Source organism: Branchiostoma belcheri, unplaced genomic scaffold, assembly GCF_001625305.1.
Source record: "Branchiostoma belcheri isolate BF01 breed outbred unplaced genomic scaffold, Haploidv18h27 scaffold234, whole genome shotgun sequence".
NCBI lineage: Eukaryota > Metazoa > Chordata > Leptocardii > Amphioxiformes > Branchiostomatidae > Branchiostoma > Branchiostoma belcheri.
This window is the reverse complement of record NW_017803837.1, coordinates 190,026-213,894: the sequence shown is the minus strand read 5'-3', so window position 1 is coordinate 213,894 and position 23,869 is coordinate 190,026. Positions and strand designations below refer to the sequence as shown.

The following is a 23,869-nucleotide window of genomic DNA, read 5'->3' as shown; positions in this document are numbered from 1 at the left end:
GTGAAACATAGTCATCACGTTTGACAATTTACTTGACATAATTGAAAATAACAAGAAGTTGTCAGCAAAATTTAATGTTTTTTATTTTTATTTTTGTTATTATAGCACATCTGGAATGTGTAATCATGCAAAACTAATAAATCACAAGTTTTTCGTGGTACCTTTATATTCATGATTTTTGCAGTACCAAAACTTAGATCTAACATTACTGTGAACAAGTAATTTCCTATGTTTCTTTTTGCTGCACCTGCCATCACTGCGAACGTATAATTCTGCGAACATGTCAATTTTTCTCAGACCGCAAACTATTGCTACCACAAACTATTGGTATTGCATAAACTGATTCACACTATTGTTAATTTGGCGACTTAATGATCAGTTGAAACTGGTTGTAAAAGGTACAGACTAGGGGTACAAAGCTACAGAGCATGTCCACCCACCACTGGCACATTGTGTCCACTCCTGCACACCATCTGGGTCTGGTCAAACTGTGGGCACACCTTCTGCACACAGGACGTGGAGTTCAGACCCTTGCACGTGCAAGTCTCGCACGGGTCATTGTTGGGATGCCAGGTGTCTCCAAGCTACAGGAAAACAATAGGATAAAAAAACTTACCAAAGAGTGTTTACAGAGACGTGTATTGCCATTGAAATTCCATTGGAAACAGGAGGTAACGTTAACTCGAAATGACTGTAAAACTATAGAATAACACTTACTGCGAATGGACGTCCGGTTTCATCCACACACATTGCTGTAAAACAAAAATTACAACAAATCGATTTTGCTCGTTGACTTTCACATTAACTAAAGGAGTAGCAAGAACATAACTGTGCCAGGAGAAGGGAATTCATTCAACAAGAACTTAGTTGCATAAGAGATTGTGGAAAGGGCATCAGATGTCATAACCAAGATTACAAAGATCATACTACATCATGTATATACATCATGATTGTATATAGTACAGTATCATAGGTGGTAAAAAGTGACGCTACCTGATAGCTATTTGAACAAACTGAGGATTTTTATTAGAGAAAAATTATTTGTGAACGTACGGCAGGACTCGGGTGGAACACAGTTGCCTTCGTGGTCCAGAACCATGTGGGGTGGGCAGAAGCAGCCTTCCGTCTCCGTGGTCTGGCACGGTGTGACCGGGGTTAAACCAGTCACCATGTCACAGGTCATGGGGCAGGGTGCACCACAGGAGTGGAACTCCATAGGGGCTGGGCAGTGGAACTCTGCAAGGGCAATGAAAACATCTCAAATTATTACTCAAATTACTCCTCAAAACTCAAGTTTGCTCAAATTACCTTCGCCAGAAGGTTAATATGTTTTCGTTGCTGTGTGTCTGTGTGTCTGTCAACAGCATAACTCGAGAAGGCTTAGATGGATTATCATGATTATTTGGTAGGTGGGTAGGTCTTGATGAGAGCTAGAAATGATTAGATTTTGGGCCCCCTAGCTATAGCAACTTGTTATGCTACTGCAGCGGAACCTCCAGCGGAATATCTTATGATCTGGAAATGCTAGATATAGCGTCATAATTTTTTAAAATAAAATCTTTGTGTTGTTTTATATTTGCAGACCTCTCTAGCATTGAATGTAATGTAAATGATGCATTTTACATCATACCTTGATACATGTAGCCTAAATGAGTCTTTTCCATTGATTTTATCTCTCATCTGCAAAAATGGAAAGTTGTACATTCCCTAAGTACTTCTTACCGCAGAGGCCTTCGCGCCACTCGAGACAGACACCATGGCGGTCGCATTCACGTGCGTAGGCTGCAAGGGAGTCGCAAGACAGCTCCAACCCCACATTGCAAACATCGTACTTGCAAGTGTCAAGGAAGACCTAGCATGGAATATGTGACAAAGTTATAAGTTATGAATATGAGTGACATGGTTTAAATGGTGCAAAGGAAGAGTAAGAGTTTGCAGTTTTATCTGTAGTAGCCATTAAAGAAGACTATTGCAGTCCAAATACATGTACATCACAAAGCAGTGTTAGTAGTGAATATTGTCTTTGATTGGAGTTTGATGCACACCCTATTTTATTCTAATCTTTTAAAATATTTTTACCTCCATGAAAAATGGAGGTATTGTTTTTGGTGTGTCTGTCTGTATGTATGTATGTATGTCTGTCTGTGTGTGTGTGTCTGTCTGTCTGTGTGTGTTTCCGCAACTTTGTGGTCAGCATAACTTCAGAACGCCTTTATAGATTATGATGATATTTGGTATGTTGGTAAGTCTTAGGAAGACAAACGTCAAGGTCAAATATGGGCCTCCTGATGACCTTGGTACTGCAGCAGAAATTCCGGTTTTTGTATCTTTTGTCCTGTACATGCTATGGTCTTGATGTTTTGGTGACAGATTGCTTTTCCTGTCAGGAAAAAGTGGTGTGAGTTTGGTCCCCCTAGCAGCTTGTTCTGGAACTGCAGGGTACTTTCTGGCGAAATGTTTAAAAGCCAGTAAGTCCAGATAGGAACAACATATTTTCATAATTTTTGGTGTGTAGGTAGCTGAGAGAGAGATGTACATGATTAAATGCAAATTATGCAAATGAGGACTTTATTTGAATAATTAATGAGGAAATTCTATGATTACAGTGTTTTACATTATACTACTTTCATACATATAATGTATGTAACCTACATGTATGGCAGGCAGAACATCAACAGATACTAATTATGCAAATGATGACCTAATTTGCATAATTTCTGCAAAAATTCTATGATTTCTTAATGGTGAATGATGGGAATGTCATACTTGGGACATCTGTAAGTTACATGTAATCAAAAGTTAACATACATCACGATGCATATACCATGTTAATGAAGAGGTAATTTGCATAATTAAAGAGGAAATTTACATTTACATATCAAGCCCATATTTCATGGAGGTATGAAATCTTGGAATTCTTGTTGTCCCTTTATTTTCTTTTTGATTATAAGCTTATATATTATTCTTGTAGACCATTTCATAGGATTATACGTGATTTCCTCGCTTCATGCAGGTGAAAATGAGTACCTAGCTTTGGTTATTAGGGACGACCCTTGGATAGGTAATAAAATGGAGTCCTGTGTTTGGAGAGAGCCACACCCCATGCACGTTAAAGAACTCACAACACCTTTCAAAATAGTGTAGGGACATGGTCCAAACTAACCAACTAACTAAGAGTTGGTGATTCACTGCAAGTCACCCACATGGAGGCCTGGCAAACCCCATCTTGTATTAGTCAAAAAAGGCAGCAGAATATTCAGCCAGTTGCAGGTGGCTGCCTCAAATTGAAAGAAGAAGAAGAAGAAAAGAAGATACATTAAGTCACGTACCTGTGGGTTGACCAGCTGGTGACACTCCTCAAACACGTCTGACAAGATGACCTCACACTGGGAGAAGTCGGCTACACACTCGGTCTGTGGGGGGGAGGTGGACTCGATCAGCCCACACTGCAGCTCAGTCTGCTGCATGCTCTCCAGGGTCATCCAGGACAGGGCGAAGACGTCAGAGTTGGTCTCGATGGTTCCCTGGGACGTGGTCAGGTCATCAGACCCATCGTAGTTACATGGTCCTGATGGTTACAACAAAACAGAGCTCTCAATGCTTTGAACCAGCCAAAAAAGAAGGATTCAGGTTCTGAATCAACTCCAAAATGCTCATATTTTGGACCAAAAGGTTAAAGAAAGCTCTTTGTTTTCCAAGTTGTTACTAGTTTTTCCACCTGTCAATGCATTGTTTTATAAAAAGTCTTGAAGAAGAGCATCACAGGCTAATACTGTCATGCATTGTTTTAGAAAAAGTTTAAAATTTAATGCATTATAAGCTAGCCTGGTATGGCTCCTACCATTAAGCTTTTGGGCTATCATAGGACACCAAAGCTTCATTTTTTTCGCCCTGCGAATATTTTTTCAAATCTGAGAACCAACAAATCAAATTGATGTGAAGAAATGATTGATTTTAGGCCAATCAAAAATTGTCATGAATTCTGTTATATGTCCAAATGTATTTTGTGAACTGTTTCAAATGATTGGTACTGCAGGTAAATTAATGAGTAGAAAATGGATAAAAATCCAAATACTCTGCACTACCAATGGAATAATATTAAAAACTTTTTCACTAATTATTGTTCAACAAATTATGCAAAAATAAAGACAAGATTTTGCAGATGATCGAATACAGCTTCAAGTTTTCATTACCACAAAGACCCTCTGTCCTGTCATAGTAGATTGAGGATGGCACCAGGATGTCAAACCCATGGTTGACCTCATCATATCGCACCCTGAGATTGATGGCAGGGATCTCCAGCACCAACTTGAGACCGTTCACAAAGACATTGATACCACCAATGGACACTGGTGCGGACTGGTCAACACCATCCACCGTTACCTGCAGAACAACACAAACTCTTGTTTTACTGTTTGTCGCATTGAAATTAAAAGGTTGCCTATAGAAGGTATGTGCTGTCTTGGATCAGGGAATATGTTTTATTCGGAGATATTAGGCAATGTTGATTTGATTTTATGGATGACATCCTCTGGGAGTCCCAAAACTGATGCAAGTGCACCAATAGAAAGAAAGTGCAGCAAAAAAGCTGCCTTCGTTTAACTGAACTTACTAAATTTACAAATGTATGTGCGTGGTCATGAAGGTTGAACAAATGACTAAACACACAGAATGATACGGTGAATAATAGACTTCTTTCTTGTTTCTTCACATCTTCTTCTTTTCCTTTGGAATTGATTTTGGTATTCTACAACTGTTAGTGTCATTTCCCAATATTTTCTTTTGCAATTCACGGCTGATGTCATCCATATAATCAACTCAACATGGCCTTAATTATTAGGGAGGAAAATTGTCCACCACTCAAAATGGACAGGATCACACCACTCTAAGTTACACTGTTTTATTTTTTACCTCAGATCCAGATGAATGCGGACTTACTATCCTGTTTCTGTTGAGAGTGACCTCGTGCCCACCGTAGCGGACGGTGACAGACTTGGTACAGGTAGGATTGGGTCCTCCCTCGCACAGCTCATTATCACCAATAACCTCAAACTCGTGAGTGGTTGTCTCCCGAGCCAGCACATAGGAGCACTGACCCTGGAAGGGGTAGTAGGTGCCGTCGAAGGTGATGTAGTGTGGATCTCCATAGCCATAGCAGTAGCCTAGAAGAGTGGGAAAAGTGTGTTGAGAAGTAACCACTAACTGGACTTGTATCAGAATCATTAATTTTTTCAGTAGATTTTCACATCATGTGAGACTATCCATTCAGTCAGTTTTGCAAATCAATATTGCACCCTGAAAATAATTGCAAGGCTTGAATCATGTCATACTTCTTAAACAGCAGCAAATGTTGAAAAAAAAAAACAGTAGAATGCTTACATCTGTCAGAACTTATCTTTCAGATAGATTATTTTGAAAACCAAATGTTTAATATCTAACAACATCACTTGGTACATTTCACACATTGGTGAAAGTTTATTGCAAACACATGCCTGAGGGCTACATGTAATTGCAAGGACACAGGACATGATGAAATAAATTATAGTAACAGTAAAATGACCATAAATAATACTACTAATGCTACTTCTTATAGAATTACTTTTTTTATGGGTTTGATTTTCCGTGTGCCGAGTATAAAGGGCCCAATGTCTTGTGAGGTACATGAACATTGGGAGGTGTTAATAGAAAATTAATGCTGCTTTTTGCAGGCTGGAAAGGTGAGTAAAGGTGGGAAACATTTTGGTGACTATTTCAAATCTTCTCTATCTCTCTCTTTCTCACCTTCTCTCTCTATATACACAATCATAATGTAACATCTGTGTCCATAATATCACCATAGTCCATAATATCGCCACCTTGAGAAATAATGTGCTTAAAGATATTTTTACTGCAACATACCGTAGGTATGTACATTTGAGGTGTGCATACCAAAAGTATGTTGCAATAGAAATATCTTAAAGCACACTATTTCTCAAGGTGGCGATATTATGGACCCTGGTGATATTATGGACACGGATGTTAAGTCTGCTTACAGTCGGTGCATAGTGCTGGCCTGATACACTGGTCTCCCTGTTGCACCATGTTGTCAGGGCAGAAGCAGCCGGACACACAGTCCACGTTACAGTCCACGTTGGAGTCGTGCATGTTGTCACAGGAGGTCGGGCAGCCTGGGCCGCACTCATGGTACACCATGCCTGGTGGGCACTCAGCAGCTGTGGGGTGGTGGTGTTTCAACTTTCTTAAAGAATGGTTTTATTGTCCAAACAGTACCCGTGCAGTCGCAGCCTTTATATGGCTGGATTGATGCAGGGTATCACATAATACTCAATATTACAGCAATCAAATAATACACATGATACACATAGTACTACACATTTTTTGTTCCACAATTATTTCTTGTGGAACTGTCGCAAGGGTCTGTGCGGCTGCCATTCGGCGCCACAAGGTGACCTCAATACGACTTTCCCCAACCGAAGTTAGGTACCCATTCACACCTGGGTGGAGTGAGGAAATTTGTGTAAAGTGCCTTTCCCAAGGGCACAACGTCGGGCGCATGTTCAGACATGTCCCGGGTACGACTCGGAATCGAACCTGGGTCTCTCCGTTTCATAGTTGATTGCTCTAACTCGGACGCCCCTTTCTTAAATATGATGTTGAGTCATGGGACAAGGTAAAACTCACATGAAATTAATGCATTCATATATGGTTTGTTTACTGTCTTGGTAGTGTTGGTAGTTACGTGTTTGAAGTTAATTTTGTTCCAACTAGAGATACTTCTCACCTAGAGCTTAAGCTTCTGAGAGACCTTGTGACAAGTCTCACTGGGTCAGTCTATCGAAGAATATTGGAGTGTCTGGTCGAAAGCTCTTGGTGAGAATTATGTCTTGAGTTTTTACTTTGAACAAGTATTTACAACATTATGATATCTTGCTTCTTGTATCAGAAAGAAGAGCATTGATTATCACCTTTTTGTATGCTTCAATCATGTGATAGTATGTTGTGATGAAAAGGTCATCGGGATTATACTGATTCAGATTTAAATTTCTTTACGTGTTAAGTTTCTTTACTTGTCATATATGTTCTAGACAATTTAAAGGCTTGGATCAGAGTGGAAAGTGTTTTGAGGTGACTTACGACAGCGCAGAGGGTTCCTCCAGTCCAGCACAATGTCTTCATCCAGGCGCTCACAGGTGGTGGCGTATGCGGACAGAGGATCACACTCACAGTCCGCCAGGTCAGTACCGTTGGTATGGCACTCACACACGCGGTTCACACACAGGTGGTAGTACAGGTCAACAGGCACGTGAGGGTGGCATGCTGAGAACACACTCGTCCTGTGTACAGATGTTTTTTTAATGGTTTGTATATGTTTTTGTTAACTTAGCAGTATGAAATTTATTGATGTTGCCAAACTGACAAATCTTGTTTCAAATTTTCCAACCTTGGTAAATTGAGACTGTTTTAAAGTATGCAAAGAATGGTAATATGTTCTTGAAGGGCAATTCTCCAAATTGAAAGATATTTATGATTCTACAATATGAATAACCTCAAAATTATTATTAATGACAATAACTAGTTTTACTAGTAACTACTCTGTGATCTTTGCCTTAGAACAAGTATTTATACATTGTAATAATTATACATGTAGTAAGTACATTGTAGTTCCTCTATACAGTGTAACGTCAACTTAAATGAAAGTCATGATGATTAGAACAGGCTATTGGCTATGGGAGTCTATTTGATTTTTTAAGGCCCCTTTGTAATAAAAAAAAACAAAATCGAGTGACTTACCTGAGCACGTCACACTTAGCCTCAGCTTGGGCCTCGATCTCAGGGGGACAGAAGTGCTCCACGGTTGATGTGAACGGACATTCTCCAACCATCCAGCTGTCTCCAAAAGCAATGGCATCATCCGTCAGGCTGGCATCCTGGAGAGTAAAGTCATCCTGGCTTTGGTGGTTGTAGGTGCCGCACATGCCACACAGCATGTTCTGAAGGCTGCAGAAGGCAAACAATTGTAATGGTTATGAATATTTTAATTAGGGTATTATGTAAATGACCACGTGGAAAGACTTGTTATAGAGGGCTATGCATATAATTGCGCGTTAGGTAGGCACTGATTGGTTGGTGAGAGCAACCAATCAGGTGATGGACTATTGTTAGCATAGTTGAGCTTGGAAGTGACAATCGCTGTGTTAGTCAGTTCGTGACCAAGGTCTCAGGTACGTGTACATGTGTAGTTGTAGCTCTGTAGATTGTAGTAGTACATGTATTTTATAACTGTTAGTACCTCATCTGTGTAACTCTCTGTGTAACTAAGTGCTAAACTCCCTTGTAACCATTAGACCACATCTACCTGTGTATTAGAGTTAACATACGGATCAATAAACCCGGCTCAGCAGAAGTAAACGAACTGTTTGAATCTTTCTCTATACTAAGATATATAGACGCTAAGATACCAAAGTACTACTAGACCTGAAATATTACACAATGTTTGCATATGATTCTTTGCATTAGCTGGCAAGGTGGTCCTGTGTTTGAGGGTTGTTGACTCAGAATCTGAAGGTTCTGGTTTCAAATCCCTTGCAGGCCCTTCTGTTGTGTCCTTGGGATTAGGCACTTAACAGTCCTATTTCCTCACTCGACTTGGTGAAAATGAGTAAAATGGAGGTCATGTACAGATGTATTTGAGAAGAGTCAAACCTCGAGCAGTGACCATGTTGTTAAATATTCCACTTCACTTATCAAAAGGAGGCCTTCCCGGTGTGAAAGGTTCAAACCTTAAAGTCAAGTCTTACGCAGCTTGAAAGTACAGTGTACTAAAACTGGTGTGTTGTGCCTAAAGGCAATTCACGGTTATGCAAAATAAACAAAGATGTGTATTGGAAAATGTCAGTAGGGAATTCAGACAGAGGTTGCATATCTAGTATCTTGCGTGTCAGTAGTGGTGTCATTGTTAACTACTGTTAAAGCAAAGATGTAGAATACATATTATTTGCTTTAGCAATGGGGGATTAATTTTGATACAATCCAGCATTAAAGCTCACCTCTCATGAACAACAATTCTGGCCTCGTAGGTCTTGGACCAGTAGATGTTAATGCCGAAGTTGGTCTGAATGATGATCTCGTTACCAACAGAAGTGATCCGGATCCCACGGTTTGCCAGGTTGGCGTTGAGTGTGGGAAGCTGTTAAGGTAATAGATAATCGAAGGATGAAGAAGGATACATGACGATTGTACATGATTGTATCTTTATTGACACAACAAACTTATAGCGACTTTCGTAAGGTCTTTTACAACTACACCTACAATTATAACCAATACTTAGTGAATTAGTCAAACATTGTCAAATGGATACAAATGTCAGAGATGAACTTTCATACATGTATGAATAAATCAAGGTATTGTACTGTCCACATGCTGAATACTCTATTTCAAAGGCCTAAAACATTCTTTAATATGCTTGGCCTATTTGTACACAGTAAGAGTACAAAATGCATCTTCTCAAAGGATGAAGCCTTAAATTAACATTAATGTATACCTCTGGTCATAACTGTTACAATGTATCTACATTAAGGTACATATAGAATACAACACGGGGTATTCCGTATCGCCCGAGGTATCGGCCCGACCGCGGGCGATCCGACTCGCGGGAGGGCCGGGACCGAGGGCGATGCGGAATACACCGTGTTGTATTTTATTTATATCATACCCACCCAAGAAAACGCGCCTTTCAATGCAAGATGAGCCAAAAGTTGGTGCCACTAAACCCTCAAATGCAACAACATCAGTTCCAACGTCCGGATTCTGTATTCGAATTTTCGAAAGGGGCGCACGCGGTTAGGACGAAACGCGTTCGAATCGTTTTATGGAAGCCATGGAAGTGTTCGATAACGGGTTCCGGACCGGGCCGTACTGTAACGTACGGCCCGGTCCGGAACCCGTTATCGAACGTTATCGCGACCCGGGTATGATATAAATTTAGGTACACGAGGTATCTTCATACAAAATTTATAACACCAACAAAACTGCTGATATTGAATTGATATAATTGTCAGTCCTGCTACTAAGAGTTATTCATTCACCTGTGTCAAGTTGAAGGCCTGACCGTTGAGAGTGAGCTGTGTATTGGGACGGTCCAAGATGATGACATCTTCTCCAATCCTGACATAGATGCCACGGTTACAGTCATCCCTGTTGTCTGCACCAGTACAGTCCAAGAAGGCTGGGATAGAGGGGGTGAATACATGAATGAATGAACTTTTATTGCTCAACAATCGTACAAGGTACAATGTATGGCAGTAATACAACAATACTACAAAACTTTACTTACTACAAACTATCTAAACAGTATTTGAGTTACCATATAGTCATGTATTGATGATATGTTTAATATGAAATAAAGTGTACAAAAATTGGCCTACATAAGCAGATATGGTAGTTGGACATGACAATAATTCATGGAATGTATCGTGCTGTGTACCAGATTGGGTGAATTTTGTCTTTAGTTAGTAGTAATAGTCTATACAGGAATAGACAAACCCATGAGAAACAGCTAACTTCAACTTATTTCACAGCAGTTTAGTTTTCAATTTACATTAATTTTGTAAGGTTTCTATATTTAGTAGATGACATTAGACAATAAAGTTATTTATGAATGCATATTGTCAGGTAACAAGTTGTACAATGTTGTACAATATGATAATGTCTATCCTAGCCTTCTAGCTATCTAGCCAATCTAGCCCTCCCAACAACTTCTGAACATGGCACTGGGGAGGTCAAACTGCTTCCCAACAATTGTTGGGAGCAACAGGACAAGGTTATTAAAATATCTTTCTGAAGAAAATTGTCATAAGAAAATCCTCCTCACCGTGGACTTCAAACCTGTTGTGGACACAGTCCTTTGCCAGCACGTTGTTGCAGATTGGGTAGTCATAGACAGTGCCATCAAACGTCTGGATTGTGTCATCGAACATGATGCAGGTATCTGGGGGTAAAATCATACAAATGAGACGCTGGTGAAGTTTCGACATCCAGGTAATAAGATTAATTTAACACAGGCAAAATAACAGTTACTCAAGGATATGATTGTACAATATCATTTATCCAGTGCTTGAGTAACTGTTTTTTGGCATACAAATAAGAGGTTAGATGAAACTTTAAGGATGGGTGTGATGGAATTAAACTTATTCTTCTTCTTGAAGAAGTTGGCTGAATGTTTAGAGACATTTCATTATGCAAATCAAGTAAGGCCCAGTTTAGCCATAAAAAGCCATATTTTATACAGATGACATCATTGGCCCTGAGGAACATGGCTCCATTGATAAGGAGAAACTGTGTTACAGTATAACGTTATATAAATCCATAAGGCATAACTCACCCATCACAATAAATGGCCTCATGGTGCTCATGGTGCTGGTGGTTACAGGCACAGTGGTGGGCTTGAAGCTAGTCAGAGGTGGTGTAGTTGTGGGTTTGGCTGCTGTTGTGGTGGGCTGGGGAGGCTTCTCTGTAGAGATCTGTCCTGTGGTACTTGGGATAGGCTTGCCTCCTGTTGTCACAGGGAACAGTGGCATGGTCGTGGACACTGTCTCACCGTGGATGGCAGGGGTACCGGTGGTCTCGGTAACAGGTTTTGGAGTGGTGGTTGTAAGCAAGGCAGTGGTTGGCTTGGTTGTTGTCACCATTGTCATGGTAGTTGCTGTGAATCAATGTGTTGTTTTATTACTTCGAATCATGTATTGAAATGCATTGTACGCATAAGGTTAGTTCTTTCTTTCTTCCCTTTGTCCTTTTTCTTTCTTTCTTTATCAACATTGCAGATATAATGCAATGTTGCCTGAATGGCGTTGATATTTATTAAATTAAAAGGGGTAGAATGCTAAAATTGAAAGTTGTTGAAACAGTTTTCTATTCCTCTGCCACAAAGAATAAATAATTCGAAGATAGGTATATACAATGTTCTAGGTAAACAATGGTCTGGACAAGTGTACATGTGTACTTTACAGGTACATGTATTTGTTCAGTAAGAGCTTTTACTGTATGTCTTTTGAAAATAAGTTCAGAACATGGTGCTGTAAACGTACCAGGTCCACACTCGCAGAAGAAGCGGATCTCGTAGTCGTGACACATGTAGTTGTCAGCCACCTGGTCCATGTTGTGACACTCCAGACCCTGGTGGATGGAGCAGGTCACGTTCTGGTCAGACTGGTCGTGCATCAGGTTGTTGGTACCCACAACACGACACTGCACGGCTGCCATCATGCCCTGGTCACAGAACACGTACCTAGTGGCACAAAAAAGAGGGCACAGAGATGCTAAGTACATTGAAAATATTTTTCATCACCATACCATCAGACAACTGGGTTGAATCTTTTTGATAACTGAACTTGTCTTTCTGTACTCTGCCTGTTTTTGAGAATACGTAATTCTTCCATACATAAAAAGTGCTTAGTACTCTTTTTAACCTGCATGAGACATAACTATAGTACATATTATTAAGTGCTGTAAGTGCTGATTTGAGTGAATACAAAGTAGCTAAAACTGAAACTAAGGAAAAAAGTCTATATCAAGTAGTGATAGGGATTGACAACAAGACTGAATTGCGCTTACTGTTCCCTCAGGCTGTCGATGGATTCAAAGTCTCCACCCTCCCCAGTACTGGGAGAGCCAGTGTTCATCCACTCTGTCCAGTAGTTAGTGTTGGTCAGACACATTGGTGGGTTCTCCTGAGGCACAGGCTTGGTAGCCACATTGGTGGTAAAGATGGACGTAGGCTTGGTGGCAAATGTTGTTGTAGTGATGATTGCTCCAGAGCTGGTCGTTATGCTAGATGTGGTAGTGGGCAGGACACCACTTGTAGTGGAGGGGACAGGTTTGGGGGTGGTACTTACGGTACTTGTTAGTGTACCAGTGGTGGTGGTAGGCACTGGTGCTGGAGTGGTCTTGCCAGTGGTGGTGTGTAGAGCAGTGGAGGTAGAGCCCTCTGTAGCTGTTGATGTAGACACTCCTGTAGTGGTACCTGGAGTTGGTTTGGGGGTGGTACTTACGGTACTTGTCTGTGTACCAGTGGTGGTGGTAGGTACTGGTCCTGGGCTGGTCTTGCCAGTGGTGGTGTGTAGAGCAGTACTAGTGGAGCCTTCAGAAACTGTTGACGTTGTGATGCCAGTAGTGGTACCTGGAGTTGGTTTAGGCGTGGTGCTGATGGTACTTGTTTCAGTACCAGTAGTAGTGCTAGACGCTGGTGTTGGGGTGGTCTTGCCAGTGGTGGTCTCATGCCCAGTTGTTGGGGATATGGTACTGGTAGTTGTTGGGGAGACTCCTGTTGTTGTTGGTGGTGTAGGTTTGCCTGTTGTGCTAACAGTTGAGGTCTGAACAGCTGAAATACAGAATGAGTTTTTCTCTTAGAAATGAAAAATACTCGACATTATCATCATTATCAGTTGACCGTATATTGGTCTGGGTTATACCGTCCTTTACAGGGTGCCATACTCTTTATTAGCTTGATATAATACGGAGTTTACCAAGCCTTAGTCCGAGTGATGATGTAAATCGCCATGCATGAGGCTGATAGATTCGGGACAGGGTTTGCCAGGCCTCTGTTTGGATGATTCGGGTGAAAAATACTATTCTCATAAAACATAAACTTCAGGCACATCTTGCTTCACTCTTTGAAAGCAAACTGTCAACATACCAGTGGATGTGAGCAGTGTAGATGTGCTGACTGGGTTGGTGGCTGTGGTTGTGACCACACCTGTGGTGCTGGACCCCAGGGTACTGGTTGTGCTGTATGTGCCAGGTGTCGTCTCCTTGCCTGCAGATTATTCAAGCAAAATCAGCATTGTTCTGTTGGTATCGAGAATTCGGTTATGTGTCTGTGCTTTGTCATCAATGAATGTTCTCACATTGCTGACAGAAGTTTTGCTATATTTTTCAAATTAAGTATGGTAGATTTATCTTTATATTAACACTTTTATCAGTCTCAGTGGTTGAAATGTGAAGTATTATGAATTTCAAAGACTTATTAATGAGTCTGTGCTTCATTAATAAATGCTCTCACATTGCAGACAGGAGTTTTGATATATTTTTCAATTATAAGTTATGAAAGGGTTATAATAAGTATGAATTTCAAAGCCACCTATATTATATATCTGTTCAACAGTTAATGCAGTGTACAAATGTATGGAGCATTAGAGCTGACCAATACAAATTTAACAGTGACCAGATTATTTTTGGACTGAGCAGAGGAGTTTGGACTAGTGCTTCTAGCCTTTTGATAGTTAATCCCACACATCTGATATTTCTGAAAGGTTCTAGTTACACAAGGATCATAATACCCCCAAAGAGACCCCTCATGCTTCATTGAAAATGAAAAAAAAAATCTCGAAATAAATCCCGAAAATTTTTTGTCATCTCCAACTTTTCTAAAAAAAAAAATTCGAGATTTTTCAACAAATCTCGAGATTTTTTGTTACCAAGTATAAGAATCTCGAGATTTTTTATAGCTACCATAAAAATCTCGAGATTTTTTATAACTACTATAGAAATCTCGAGATTTTTTATAACTACTTTAGAAATCTCGAGATTTTTTATAACCACTATATAGAAATCTCGAGATTTTTTATAACTACTATATAGAAATCTCGAGATTTTTTATAACTACTATGTAGAAATCTCGAGATTTTTATAGCTACTATAAAAATTTCGGGATTTTTTTATAGCTGATAATTTCCAAAAATCTCGAGATGTGCATTGCACAAACTTTGGCAATTTGATAGAATGTCAGTACAAACCAGTGGTTGTTGAAGAGACCGTGGTTGTCGGCTTGCTGATACCAGTGGTGGTTGCCACTCCCGTGGTTGCAGCCTGAGTGGTGGTAGTGGTTTCTGCACTCACTAGGGTGGTTGGCTCTGTGAGGGCAGTAAGTAACAATAATTAAGGGTTAATGACCCACCCCGAGGTGAATATGGTGTGATAAAGCCTTGGCAGTTGCTATAACCACTGAATTAAGCCATCAAGTGAGCGACAGCGAACGAGGTGACACTTGTGAGAATAAAACACACCTGGCAATACTTGTATCATGCTAACTGTGACATTATGGCGTCATAATCAATATGGACTGGAGGCTTCTGATTGGTCAACTCCACCTGGCTATATGATAATAAACTATATTGTCGTATTTACTGTACTCTAAATGGATATTGAGATATTTCAAAACATTTAAAAAAGGATACTTACCCACACCACAGTCACAGAAGAACCTGATCTCGTAGTCATGGCAATATTCAGGGGCGTTCATGTCGTTGCTGCAGATAAGTCCATTATCAATGTCACAGATCACCTGATGAAAGAAATACAGGCAATGTAATGTGTTATTCTGTTCATATCCTTTCTAGAGTTCACATCTGATTCATTTGATTTTAGGAAAGTACACTTCTTTGATGTAATATCACCACATGTTAATTTGAATATCCAAGACATTCCAGGTTACATGAATTTCTGTTTATATATGTTGCATATGCTTTTGTTTGAAATTGACATTTTGATATACCGGTATTAAACGACTGTAAAATCTTTAAAATAGATTACATCAACTCAGAGCATACGTATATAATTACACTGTGTACATGGGGGTGACATGTTAACGTTACCTTCTGTCCTGATTGGTCAGATGGTATGTGGTTCACATCAGCTGTACGGCACTCCACCGACACGATCATGCCGTCATCACAGAACATGTATTTGTCCCGCAGGTTGTCCAGAGTTTCGAAGTCTCCACCGTTGCTGTGTGTCGGATAGAAGACGTTCATCCAGAGGGTCCAGTAGTCGACGTCAGCCTCGCAGCCTTTCAGGGTGGTCATGAGTACGTGTGTGGGGACGGGGGTTGGGAGGTGCGGGATCAGGATAGGAGGCTTCTCTGTGGTCTCTGGAATGGGGCCCCATCCTGGTTGTGTCGGCTCGAATGAAACATTCTCTCCACCTGGTGTACCCTCAACCCAGGCTTGGTAGGTGGTGGGAGGTGGAGATGTTCCCTCGGGTGCGTTGGGGCTCAGTGTGGAGGCAGTCATGGTGGTGGGTTTGCCGGGAGTAGTGGATCCAGTTGTTGAGGACGCACCCGTTGTGGTAGTCTCTGCCGTTGTCGTTGTTGTTCCTGTGGTACTGATGGGTTTGCCAGTTGTGAACGTTTCTGCAGTTGAAGTGGTAGTTGTCTTGCCTATAATAAGAATGACATGAAATGTAAACCAACAATTGCAGCTTTTGTTGAAATATTGTAAAAAAAAGAGCCAATTTTGATTCTCTAATGTTACCATGATCTCACCTGTGGTTGTAGTTTCACCAGTTGAAGTTGTAACACCCGTGGAAGTGGTAGAAACTGTAGATGTGGTCTCAACAGTACTAGTTGTACCTGTTGTAGGCTTCTCAGTTGTGGTGGTTGGAGTTTCCTTGCCGGTGGTTGTAGTTTCACCAGTTGAAGTTGTAACACCCGTGGAAGTGGTGGCAACTGTAGATGTGGTCTGAACAGTACTGGTTGTACCAGTTGTAGGCTTCTCAGTTGTAGTGGTTGGTGTTTCCTTGCCAGTGGTTGTAGTTTCACCAGTTGAAGTTGTCACACCCGTGGAAGTAGTGGCGATTGTAGTTGTGGTCTCAACAGTACTGGTTGTACCTGTTGTAGGCTTCTCAGTTGTAGTGGTTGGTGTTTCCTTGCCAGTGGTTGTAGTTTCACCAGTTGAAGTTGTAACACCCGTGGAAGTGGTGGCGACTGTAGTTGTGGTCTCAACAGTACTGGTTGTACCAGTTGTAGGCTTCTCAGTTGTAGTGGTTGGTGTTTCCTTGCCAGTGGTCGTGGTTTCACCTGTTGTAGTAGTGATGCCTGTGGAGGTGGTGGTGGCCGTTGTGGTGGTCTTAGCAGTGGAGGTGGTACTTGGGATTGCAGGCGGAGTAGTTTCAACTATGGACAATTGGTTAAAACAAGTCATTCCAACCTAGCACATCACAATTTTATCTATTTCATCTGCAATGGTTCACAATCACCACCTTATAAGAGTTGGGCTATTATTAGAATGAATTCACTAGATTGCAAAGGTCTGGTAATTTGAAACAAATGGTTAAAAGACACATACCTCCACAGTCACAGAGGAAGCGGATTTCGTAGTCGTAGCACTCGCCCATTCCTCCATGTTGGTCTTCAGCATGGCAGATCAGACCAGAGTGCTCATCACAAGTCACCTGCTGGCCTCCCTGTTCTACAGAGAGCTGTGTGCCATAGACACGGCATTCCACAGCTTCTACCTGATGAACATATAGGCAGTGCATAGATGTCAGAATGGTGTCATACTGAATAAATCCTGTCGCTTAAGTTGAGCTCTCAAGGACTATGCCAAGCGTCCAACATGATGAATAGGCCATGGAATTCGCTTTACTAGATTGGCATGCATATCGTTTTAGACACAGTAATAATTATTGCCCATCAGTAAGTAATTTAATTATTGTTCTAAGGGTTCTGCAACCATTGTTTTATATCGCCATTAATGAGCCAAAGGCATTGAGCAATTGTTTGTGGAAAATGGTTACAAACATCTTATTTCGCTGCCAAGCCAATATACATTGTACATGTAGCAACTTGGTTGGAAAAATAAACACTCCTTGGTGTGCACTAAACCATACCCTGAATGGTCCACAGAATGTGTATTCCTCCCTTAGGTTGTTGATGAATTCCACATCATCACCATCATGCCTGTCAGGGCTGTCGGTGTTCATCCATTCAGTCCAGTAGTCGTAGTCATGCAGGCAGCCCATGCTGACGCCAACATCGGACGGCTTTGTTGCAGTTTCCGCTGCAGTGGTTGGTGTAACAGTTGTGCCTGTGGTGGATCCTGTACAAAGAAGTATTTGAAATATGCTAACAAGGTATGAAATGACTGAAACGTGATTACTAATAGAAGAAATGCGTTAGCTCAAACTTGGTGTTGAACAAGGGAAAACACTTTCTGAACTATATTTTCTGCACCAATGTTTATTAAAGCTTTAAACACATTTTACCTGGATGTCATATAGGAAATGTGCTGACGTACATAGCATCCTTGCTATTATCATTACTGTTCTAAAGTTAGGTGATGATCACTATTGGTAAAGTCTTCAAATTGTTAAACAATAGTGGTGACGTGAATGCTTTTATTTTTGCCGACCTGTTGTTGTTATTGGGGTCTTCCCAGTTGTTGTGCTGATGCCTGTTGTGGTTGTCACACCAGTTGTGGTTGTCTCAACTGTGGAGGTGGTGGTGACATGTGTGGTGGTTGTTGGGCCCATGGTTGTTTCTGGGGAAGCAACAGATTTTGTTCATACATAATGTTTTTTTTTATCTATGCAATACCAAGTCTCAGCTTAGCAGCTGTCACAAGGATGCTGTACAATACCATTGAGGTGGCGGTTAACACAAGTCTTAAATTTGTGTCTGTCCTTAAGAGCTACAATGTCCTGTGTGATGGAGCTCCAGAACTTTACTGTGGCCGGTAGGAAGCTTAGGGTTCCTCTGTTGGATGTTGTAGATGACTTTACAGGTTCCAGAGCGTTGCTGTGTTGCGATCTCGACAGGCGGATTTCACGGCGGTGTACGTATGGGCTCAGGAGTAAGCTGTTGAGTGGTGCTGGGGCATCCTGGTTGTACATGCGGTGCAGGAGAGTGAGGGCCCCTACCTGCCGGCGCTGTTTCAGGGGTTGGATCTGGTTTCTGTCCAACCCGGCCTGTTGGAGATTTATGATCCGTGTGGCCCTCCTTTGTATGGCGTCAAGCAATTCCAGTGAAGTGTCGCTTGCTCCCATCCAGACTGTTGACGCGTATTCCATACAGGATAACACCATGCTCTTATAGATGGTGGCTTGTGTAGTGGGGACAAGTAAGGGGCGACCCTGCGCAGTAGTCCCAGGCGTTTTTCTGCGTCCGTTGCCATTTGCTTTATGTGGTGTGTCCAAGTCCTGTTTTTGACGTATCGTATTACCTGGACGTCTAACCTTCACCGACGTGATAATGATTTGTTTACATTGACTCTTCAGTTGATTAATACGATACCCTTATTTATTACAGAAAGCAATTATTTGATACAGAAAGCAATTATTAATACAGAAAGCAATTATTAATACAGAAAGCAATTATTTAATACAGAAAGCAATTATTTAATACAGAAAGCAATTATTTAATACAGAAAGCAATGCTGTTGTACCTCCACAGGCACAGAAGAACCTGACTTCATAGTCGTCACACAGATGGAAGGGTCCTGTCTGATCTGCATTGAGGCAGGTCAGACCAACAGCAGCGTCGCACGTGACGGTTTGTCCAGTTAGATCGGCTGGGATGCCTGACCCAGTCACTCGGCACTGTACGTCAACAATCATGCCTTCGTCACAGAACCTGTTTAACAAAAGGGATGGTACAAATGTTATGGCTTTAAAGAAGGCTGATTTGCCATTTTGAAAATAAATCAACCAGTTTTTTTTTACACCAGTGTTCTAGCCAGCCTGATTTCTTTCTGTCATCTCGATTTTGTTTCATGTAACAGTTAAAGTTGATTTGATTTCTTTATTTGTAACATCGTGTCGAGTACCAAAGGTGCAAGGTACAACAATGCAAACAAGGCGGTGCAGGAGCATGCTCCTTTGCGAAAATTTTGAACTCCTGAATCTCTGAAACACTGTCTACACAATAATCCATCAAAAGATGGAAAGAGGGATGCTGACTGGAACACTGACTTACATATTAATAGATAGATTTACATGACAAGAAGCTTATTTCACTTAAAAAATCATTTATCGTGTCTGTGAAGTTTTTAAAATTCAGGAGGAATACCGAATTTATTTTTGACCTTTTTTTTTATTCAGGTAGAGTGATGATAACTGGGATGAATACCTGTAGTAAGGACGAAGTTCCTGGATGGTCTCACTGTCTCCCTCTGTGTTGGGGCTGGGGGTGTGTACACTCATCCACTGGGTCCAGTATGGGTACTGGTGCTCACATCCTACAAGTATCTGTTGTGCTGGGGTGGTCGAATGTGCCTATGTATATATACAATAGAAAGAAAATTTAGTTGGATTTTTTAGCATTGACTAAGCTATGCAAAGAGACGAAAAAGAGATATCATCTCATGCAATCAACTGAAATTGCTAAATTAAACAACAAATTTGAGTTGAGTATTCATGAAACACGTCTTTCATCCTTGAGCAAGTCACGTTCTTTGTCAAATTGCAATAGGCAGTCACATCAATCTTCCCCCCAAAATGGAGATGCAAGCTTGGGCTCCTGCCCTTCTTTGAAGACTACGTATAGAGTGAAATATGCATATTTAGAGTCAGTGTTTTGTAGTTTGTTTATTTCATGCTTGTATGCTTACCGGTGGCTGGGTGTGGATGGTAGGGGTGACAGTTGGGGTGGATACTGAGGTTGTAGTTGTTACCATGGTGGTTGGAGTCGGTCTTGAGGTCTGGGAAGTTGTCAGCATAGTTGTGGTAGGTCCTGTAAAAAATCAAAGGAGAAATGTATAGAAAACGTTTTCAGTAACCATAATGTTTAGTAACCATACTATGATTGCAAGTTTAATTAAAATATAACAAATGGAATAGAAATGTGTAGAAAAAACTGTTGGCTACCTGCAGGACAAGTTACTGTCTGCCTGTAGTTTATTTTCATTAAATTGGAAGCATGTTTGTCATTCTGCTGACTTACATTCTATGTAACGTTATCTGTAAACAATCACATAAATTATTTCTGTTGGCTTACCTCCACACCGACAGAAGAATCGAATCTCATAGTCGGAGCAGCCCAAAGCACCAGTCTGGTAGTCATTGACGCAGACGAGGCCATCCTTGATGTCACAAGTCACTATCTGATTTACTTCGTCCAAAGGCGTGTGGAATTCAGCTACCCGGCACTCAACATCTACAATCATGTCAGGGCTGCAGAAGTCATACATCTGTTGTAGGTTTGTAATGGTCTCGTAGTCACCATTCTGACCATTGGAAGCTGGTTTGCCGCTGTTCATCCACGATGTCCACTGGTTCTTGCACTCAGTAGTCTGGGCAACAGTTGTGGTGCTGGTTGCCGTGGAAGTAGGGGTCTGCTTGGCTGTGGTGGTCTGCACACCTGTGGTGGTGGTTTCAACTGTTGTAGTCTTACCAGTGGTGGATGTTGGAGTCTCACCAGATGTTGTGGCGGTGGGGGTTTGCTTGCCAGTAGTGGTGGTCTCAGCAGTGCTTGTGGTGGCTGCTGTTGTTGAGGCTGTTCCACTGGTCGTCGCCTGCTCAGTAGGCAGTCCAGGAGGGTTTTCTGGAATAGGCTGTGTGAAAAGGAATTTCAGTAAACATTGCATAATAGAAAATTAAACATATACACAAAACTGCATGCATGAGAAATTATGATTAAATGGGGAGACTAATTGTCAGCAGGACTTAATGTTAAGTTGTGTGGAAATACCGTGGTTCCTATTGGTTTTCCAGTTGTTGCATGTGGCTTTGTGGTGACAGGACTGCTCCCTGTGGTGGTACTGGTACCTGTCGTTGGACTAACCCCGCTTGTGGTTGTTACACCGGTAGTGGTAGTTTCCACTGTGCTGGTGGTGTGCTGGGTTGTGGTTTCTCCGCCTTAAGAGACGGGAGAAGGTAGAATATTGTTCCCACTGGACAATATAGTGTCGATTGAAACAGGCACAAATGTGCATGCAGGAGCACCGAACACGTTAGATATTATACAGCCTTTAATTGCAGGTACTGTTGTAATTTCATCCCCTCTACCTACCATATTGAGTAACCATAAACTTACAGTGGCAGAACACGCTGATCTCGTAATCCAGACATCCCTCTGGCTCGTTCATGGAGTTGCTACAGGAGAAGCCAGTCTGTGTGTCACAGGTCAGACCATCCTGTCCTGTGCTGCTCCATGGTGTCTGTGTGTTGATCTCCTGACACTGTATGTCTGCCACCATGCTCATGTCACCGCCACACAGGTTAAAGTGATCATCATGAACAAGCGCATTGAGGTATTCAAAGTCTCCATCCGAGCTGTCGGCCGGGTTGGGTTTGTGAGAGCTGATCCAGGTGGTCCAGCCTTCAACACACACCTGGGGAGCTTTAAAGAAAGTAATGTGGTATGATTATTATAGTATATGGAAATGTTACTTTCGGAAGTAATTTCGGAAATTCAGAAATAGTCGAAAGTGATCCAAACCTATGTTCAATGATCATTAGAAGCAAAGAAACAGGTCTGTTTTCTTGGAAGTATAAGGAAGAACGTCTTGTCTAGAAGATAAAGCTATCCAACAGCATATTATATCGGACTTCGTTACTTGTAAAGTAATTGTTATTGTAGTTTCTGCTTATAAATTGATATGCATGAGGTAAGGCAAACAAGACAAGTATGGCTGCTTACTTAAACAAAACTACCCAAGCAAGAAGTACAGTTGAATATACACAATATCATATACAACGTACCTGTAGTTGTCACACCAGTCGTTGTTGTAGTTGTCTCACCGGTTGTTGTTGTCCGCCCAGTGGTGGTTGCAATGCCTGTGGTTGTAGCAGTCTGTGAGCCAGTTGTGGTTGGAGAAATTGTGCTGGTTGTCTGCTGAGATGTGGTTTCTCCACCTTAATAGACGAGGTAAAGTAGAGTAGTCTATTCATACAGGACAAATGACCGAGAGTACTAGTTTGTTTTCTTGCGCCCTTAATGACGCACAAATGTATAGAAACCGAGGCTCCCCAGGTGTGTGTCTGTATCTTAGATATAACACATAGCCGTTAACTGCAGGTATTGTTTCAATTTTGTCCCCACAACGCAGTATAATATGGTTTTCTAGTGGTTAGGGCAGTTGACTCAGTAACAGGGCTGTTGACTTGATTGAGTAACCTTATACTTACAGTGGCAGAACACACTGATCTCGTAATCCAGACATCCCTCTGGCTCGTTCATGGAGTTGCTACAGAAGAAGCCAGTCTGTGTGTTACAGTTCAGACCATCCTGTCCTGTGCTGCTCCATGGTGTCTGTGTGTTGATCTCCTGACACTGTATGTCTGCCACCATGCTCATGTCACCGCCACACAGGTTAAAGTGATCATCGTGAACAAGCACATTGAGGTATTCAAAGTCTCCATCCGAGCTGTCGGCCGGGTTGGGTTTGTGAGAGCTGATCCAGGTGGTCCAGCCTTCAACACACACCTGGGGAGCTTTAAGGAAAGTAATATGGTATAGTTAACTTTGACAAACTTTGTAAGGAAATTAAGAAATAGTCGAAAGTGATCCAAACCTATGTTAAAAAATCATTAGAAGCGAAGAAACAGTTCTGTTTTGTTGCAAGTATAATGAAGAACGTCTTGTCCAGAAGAGAAAGCATTTTGTATCGGACTTTGCTGCTTGTAAATAATTGTTATTGTAGCTTCTGCTTATAAATTGATGCATGAGATAAAGCAAGCAAGACAAGCATGGCTGCTTAGACAAAACAATTCCAGCAAGAAGTACAGTTGAATATACACAATAATCATTTACAACGTACCTGAAGTTGTCGCACCGGTTGTTGTTGTAGTTGTCTCACCGGTTGTTGTTGTCCGCCCAGTGGTGGTTGCAATGCCTGTGGTTGTAGCAGTCTGTGAGCCAGTTGTGGTTGGAGAAATTGTGCTGGTTGTCTGCTGAGATGTGGTTTCTCCACCTTAATAGACGAGGTAAAGTAGAGTAGTTTATTCATACAGGACAAATGACCGAAAGTACCAGTTTGTCTTCTTTCGCCCGAATGACGCACAAATGTATAGAAACCGAGGCTCCCCAGGTGTGTGTCTGTATCTTAGATATAACGCCACTTTAACTGCTGGTATTTTTAATTCTGTTCCCACTACG

General features: G+C 41.4%; 1 protein-coding gene across 14 annotated transcripts in view; it reads right to left on the bottom strand.

The window, feature by feature from the left end:
• Positions 1 to 23,869, bottom strand: part of LOC109470813 (mucin-5AC-like) — a 72,497-nt gene that overhangs the window by 11,408 nt on the left and 37,220 nt on the right. For 6 of the 14 annotated variants that reach the window (XM_019769898.1, XM_019769890.1, XM_019769894.1 and 3 more), the window contains 32 exons: positions 22,900 to 22,988; positions 22,474 to 22,626; positions 21,806 to 22,111; positions 21,461 to 21,627; positions 20,768 to 21,323; positions 20,382 to 20,503; positions 19,901 to 20,046; positions 19,218 to 19,405; positions 18,186 to 18,314; positions 17,665 to 17,873; positions 17,121 to 17,289; positions 16,319 to 16,948; positions 15,651 to 16,213; positions 15,238 to 15,340; positions 14,793 to 14,909; positions 13,694 to 13,813; positions 12,613 to 13,378; positions 12,087 to 12,286; positions 11,381 to 11,701; positions 10,871 to 10,987; positions 10,086 to 10,225; positions 9,048 to 9,187; positions 7,792 to 7,998; positions 7,135 to 7,334; positions 6,033 to 6,212; positions 4,912 to 5,162; positions 4,194 to 4,383; positions 3,330 to 3,568; positions 1,723 to 1,852; positions 1,054 to 1,236; positions 718 to 752; positions 441 to 584 (listed from right to left, as the gene is read on the bottom strand). In XM_019769898.1, coding sequence (XP_019625457.1) covers positions 441 to 584; positions 718 to 752; positions 1,054 to 1,236; positions 1,723 to 1,852; positions 3,330 to 3,568; positions 4,194 to 4,383; positions 4,912 to 5,162; positions 6,033 to 6,212; positions 7,135 to 7,334; positions 7,792 to 7,998; positions 9,048 to 9,187; positions 10,086 to 10,225; positions 10,871 to 10,987; positions 11,381 to 11,701; positions 12,087 to 12,286; positions 12,613 to 13,378; positions 13,694 to 13,813; positions 14,793 to 14,909; positions 15,238 to 15,340; positions 15,651 to 16,213; positions 16,319 to 16,948; positions 17,121 to 17,289; positions 17,665 to 17,873; positions 18,186 to 18,314; positions 19,218 to 19,405; positions 19,901 to 20,046; positions 20,382 to 20,503; positions 20,768 to 21,323; positions 21,461 to 21,627; positions 21,806 to 22,111; positions 22,474 to 22,626; positions 22,900 to 22,988 — 7,210 coding nt within the window. Of the gene's footprint in view, positions 1 to 440; positions 585 to 717; positions 753 to 1,053; positions 1,237 to 1,722; positions 1,853 to 3,329; positions 3,569 to 4,193; positions 4,384 to 4,911; positions 5,163 to 6,032; positions 6,213 to 7,134; positions 7,335 to 7,791; positions 7,999 to 9,047; positions 9,188 to 10,085; positions 10,226 to 10,870; positions 10,988 to 11,380; positions 11,702 to 12,086; positions 12,287 to 12,612; positions 13,379 to 13,693; positions 13,814 to 14,792; positions 14,910 to 15,237; positions 15,341 to 15,650; positions 16,214 to 16,318; positions 16,949 to 17,120; positions 17,290 to 17,664; positions 17,874 to 18,185; positions 18,315 to 19,217; positions 19,406 to 19,900; positions 20,047 to 20,381; positions 20,504 to 20,767; positions 21,324 to 21,460; positions 21,628 to 21,805; positions 22,112 to 22,473; positions 22,627 to 22,899; positions 23,206 to 23,531; positions 23,685 to 23,869 lie in introns of all 14 variants that reach the window. The other 8 variants (XM_019769900.1, XM_019769892.1, XM_019769904.1 and 5 more) reach the window with 6 other exon arrangements.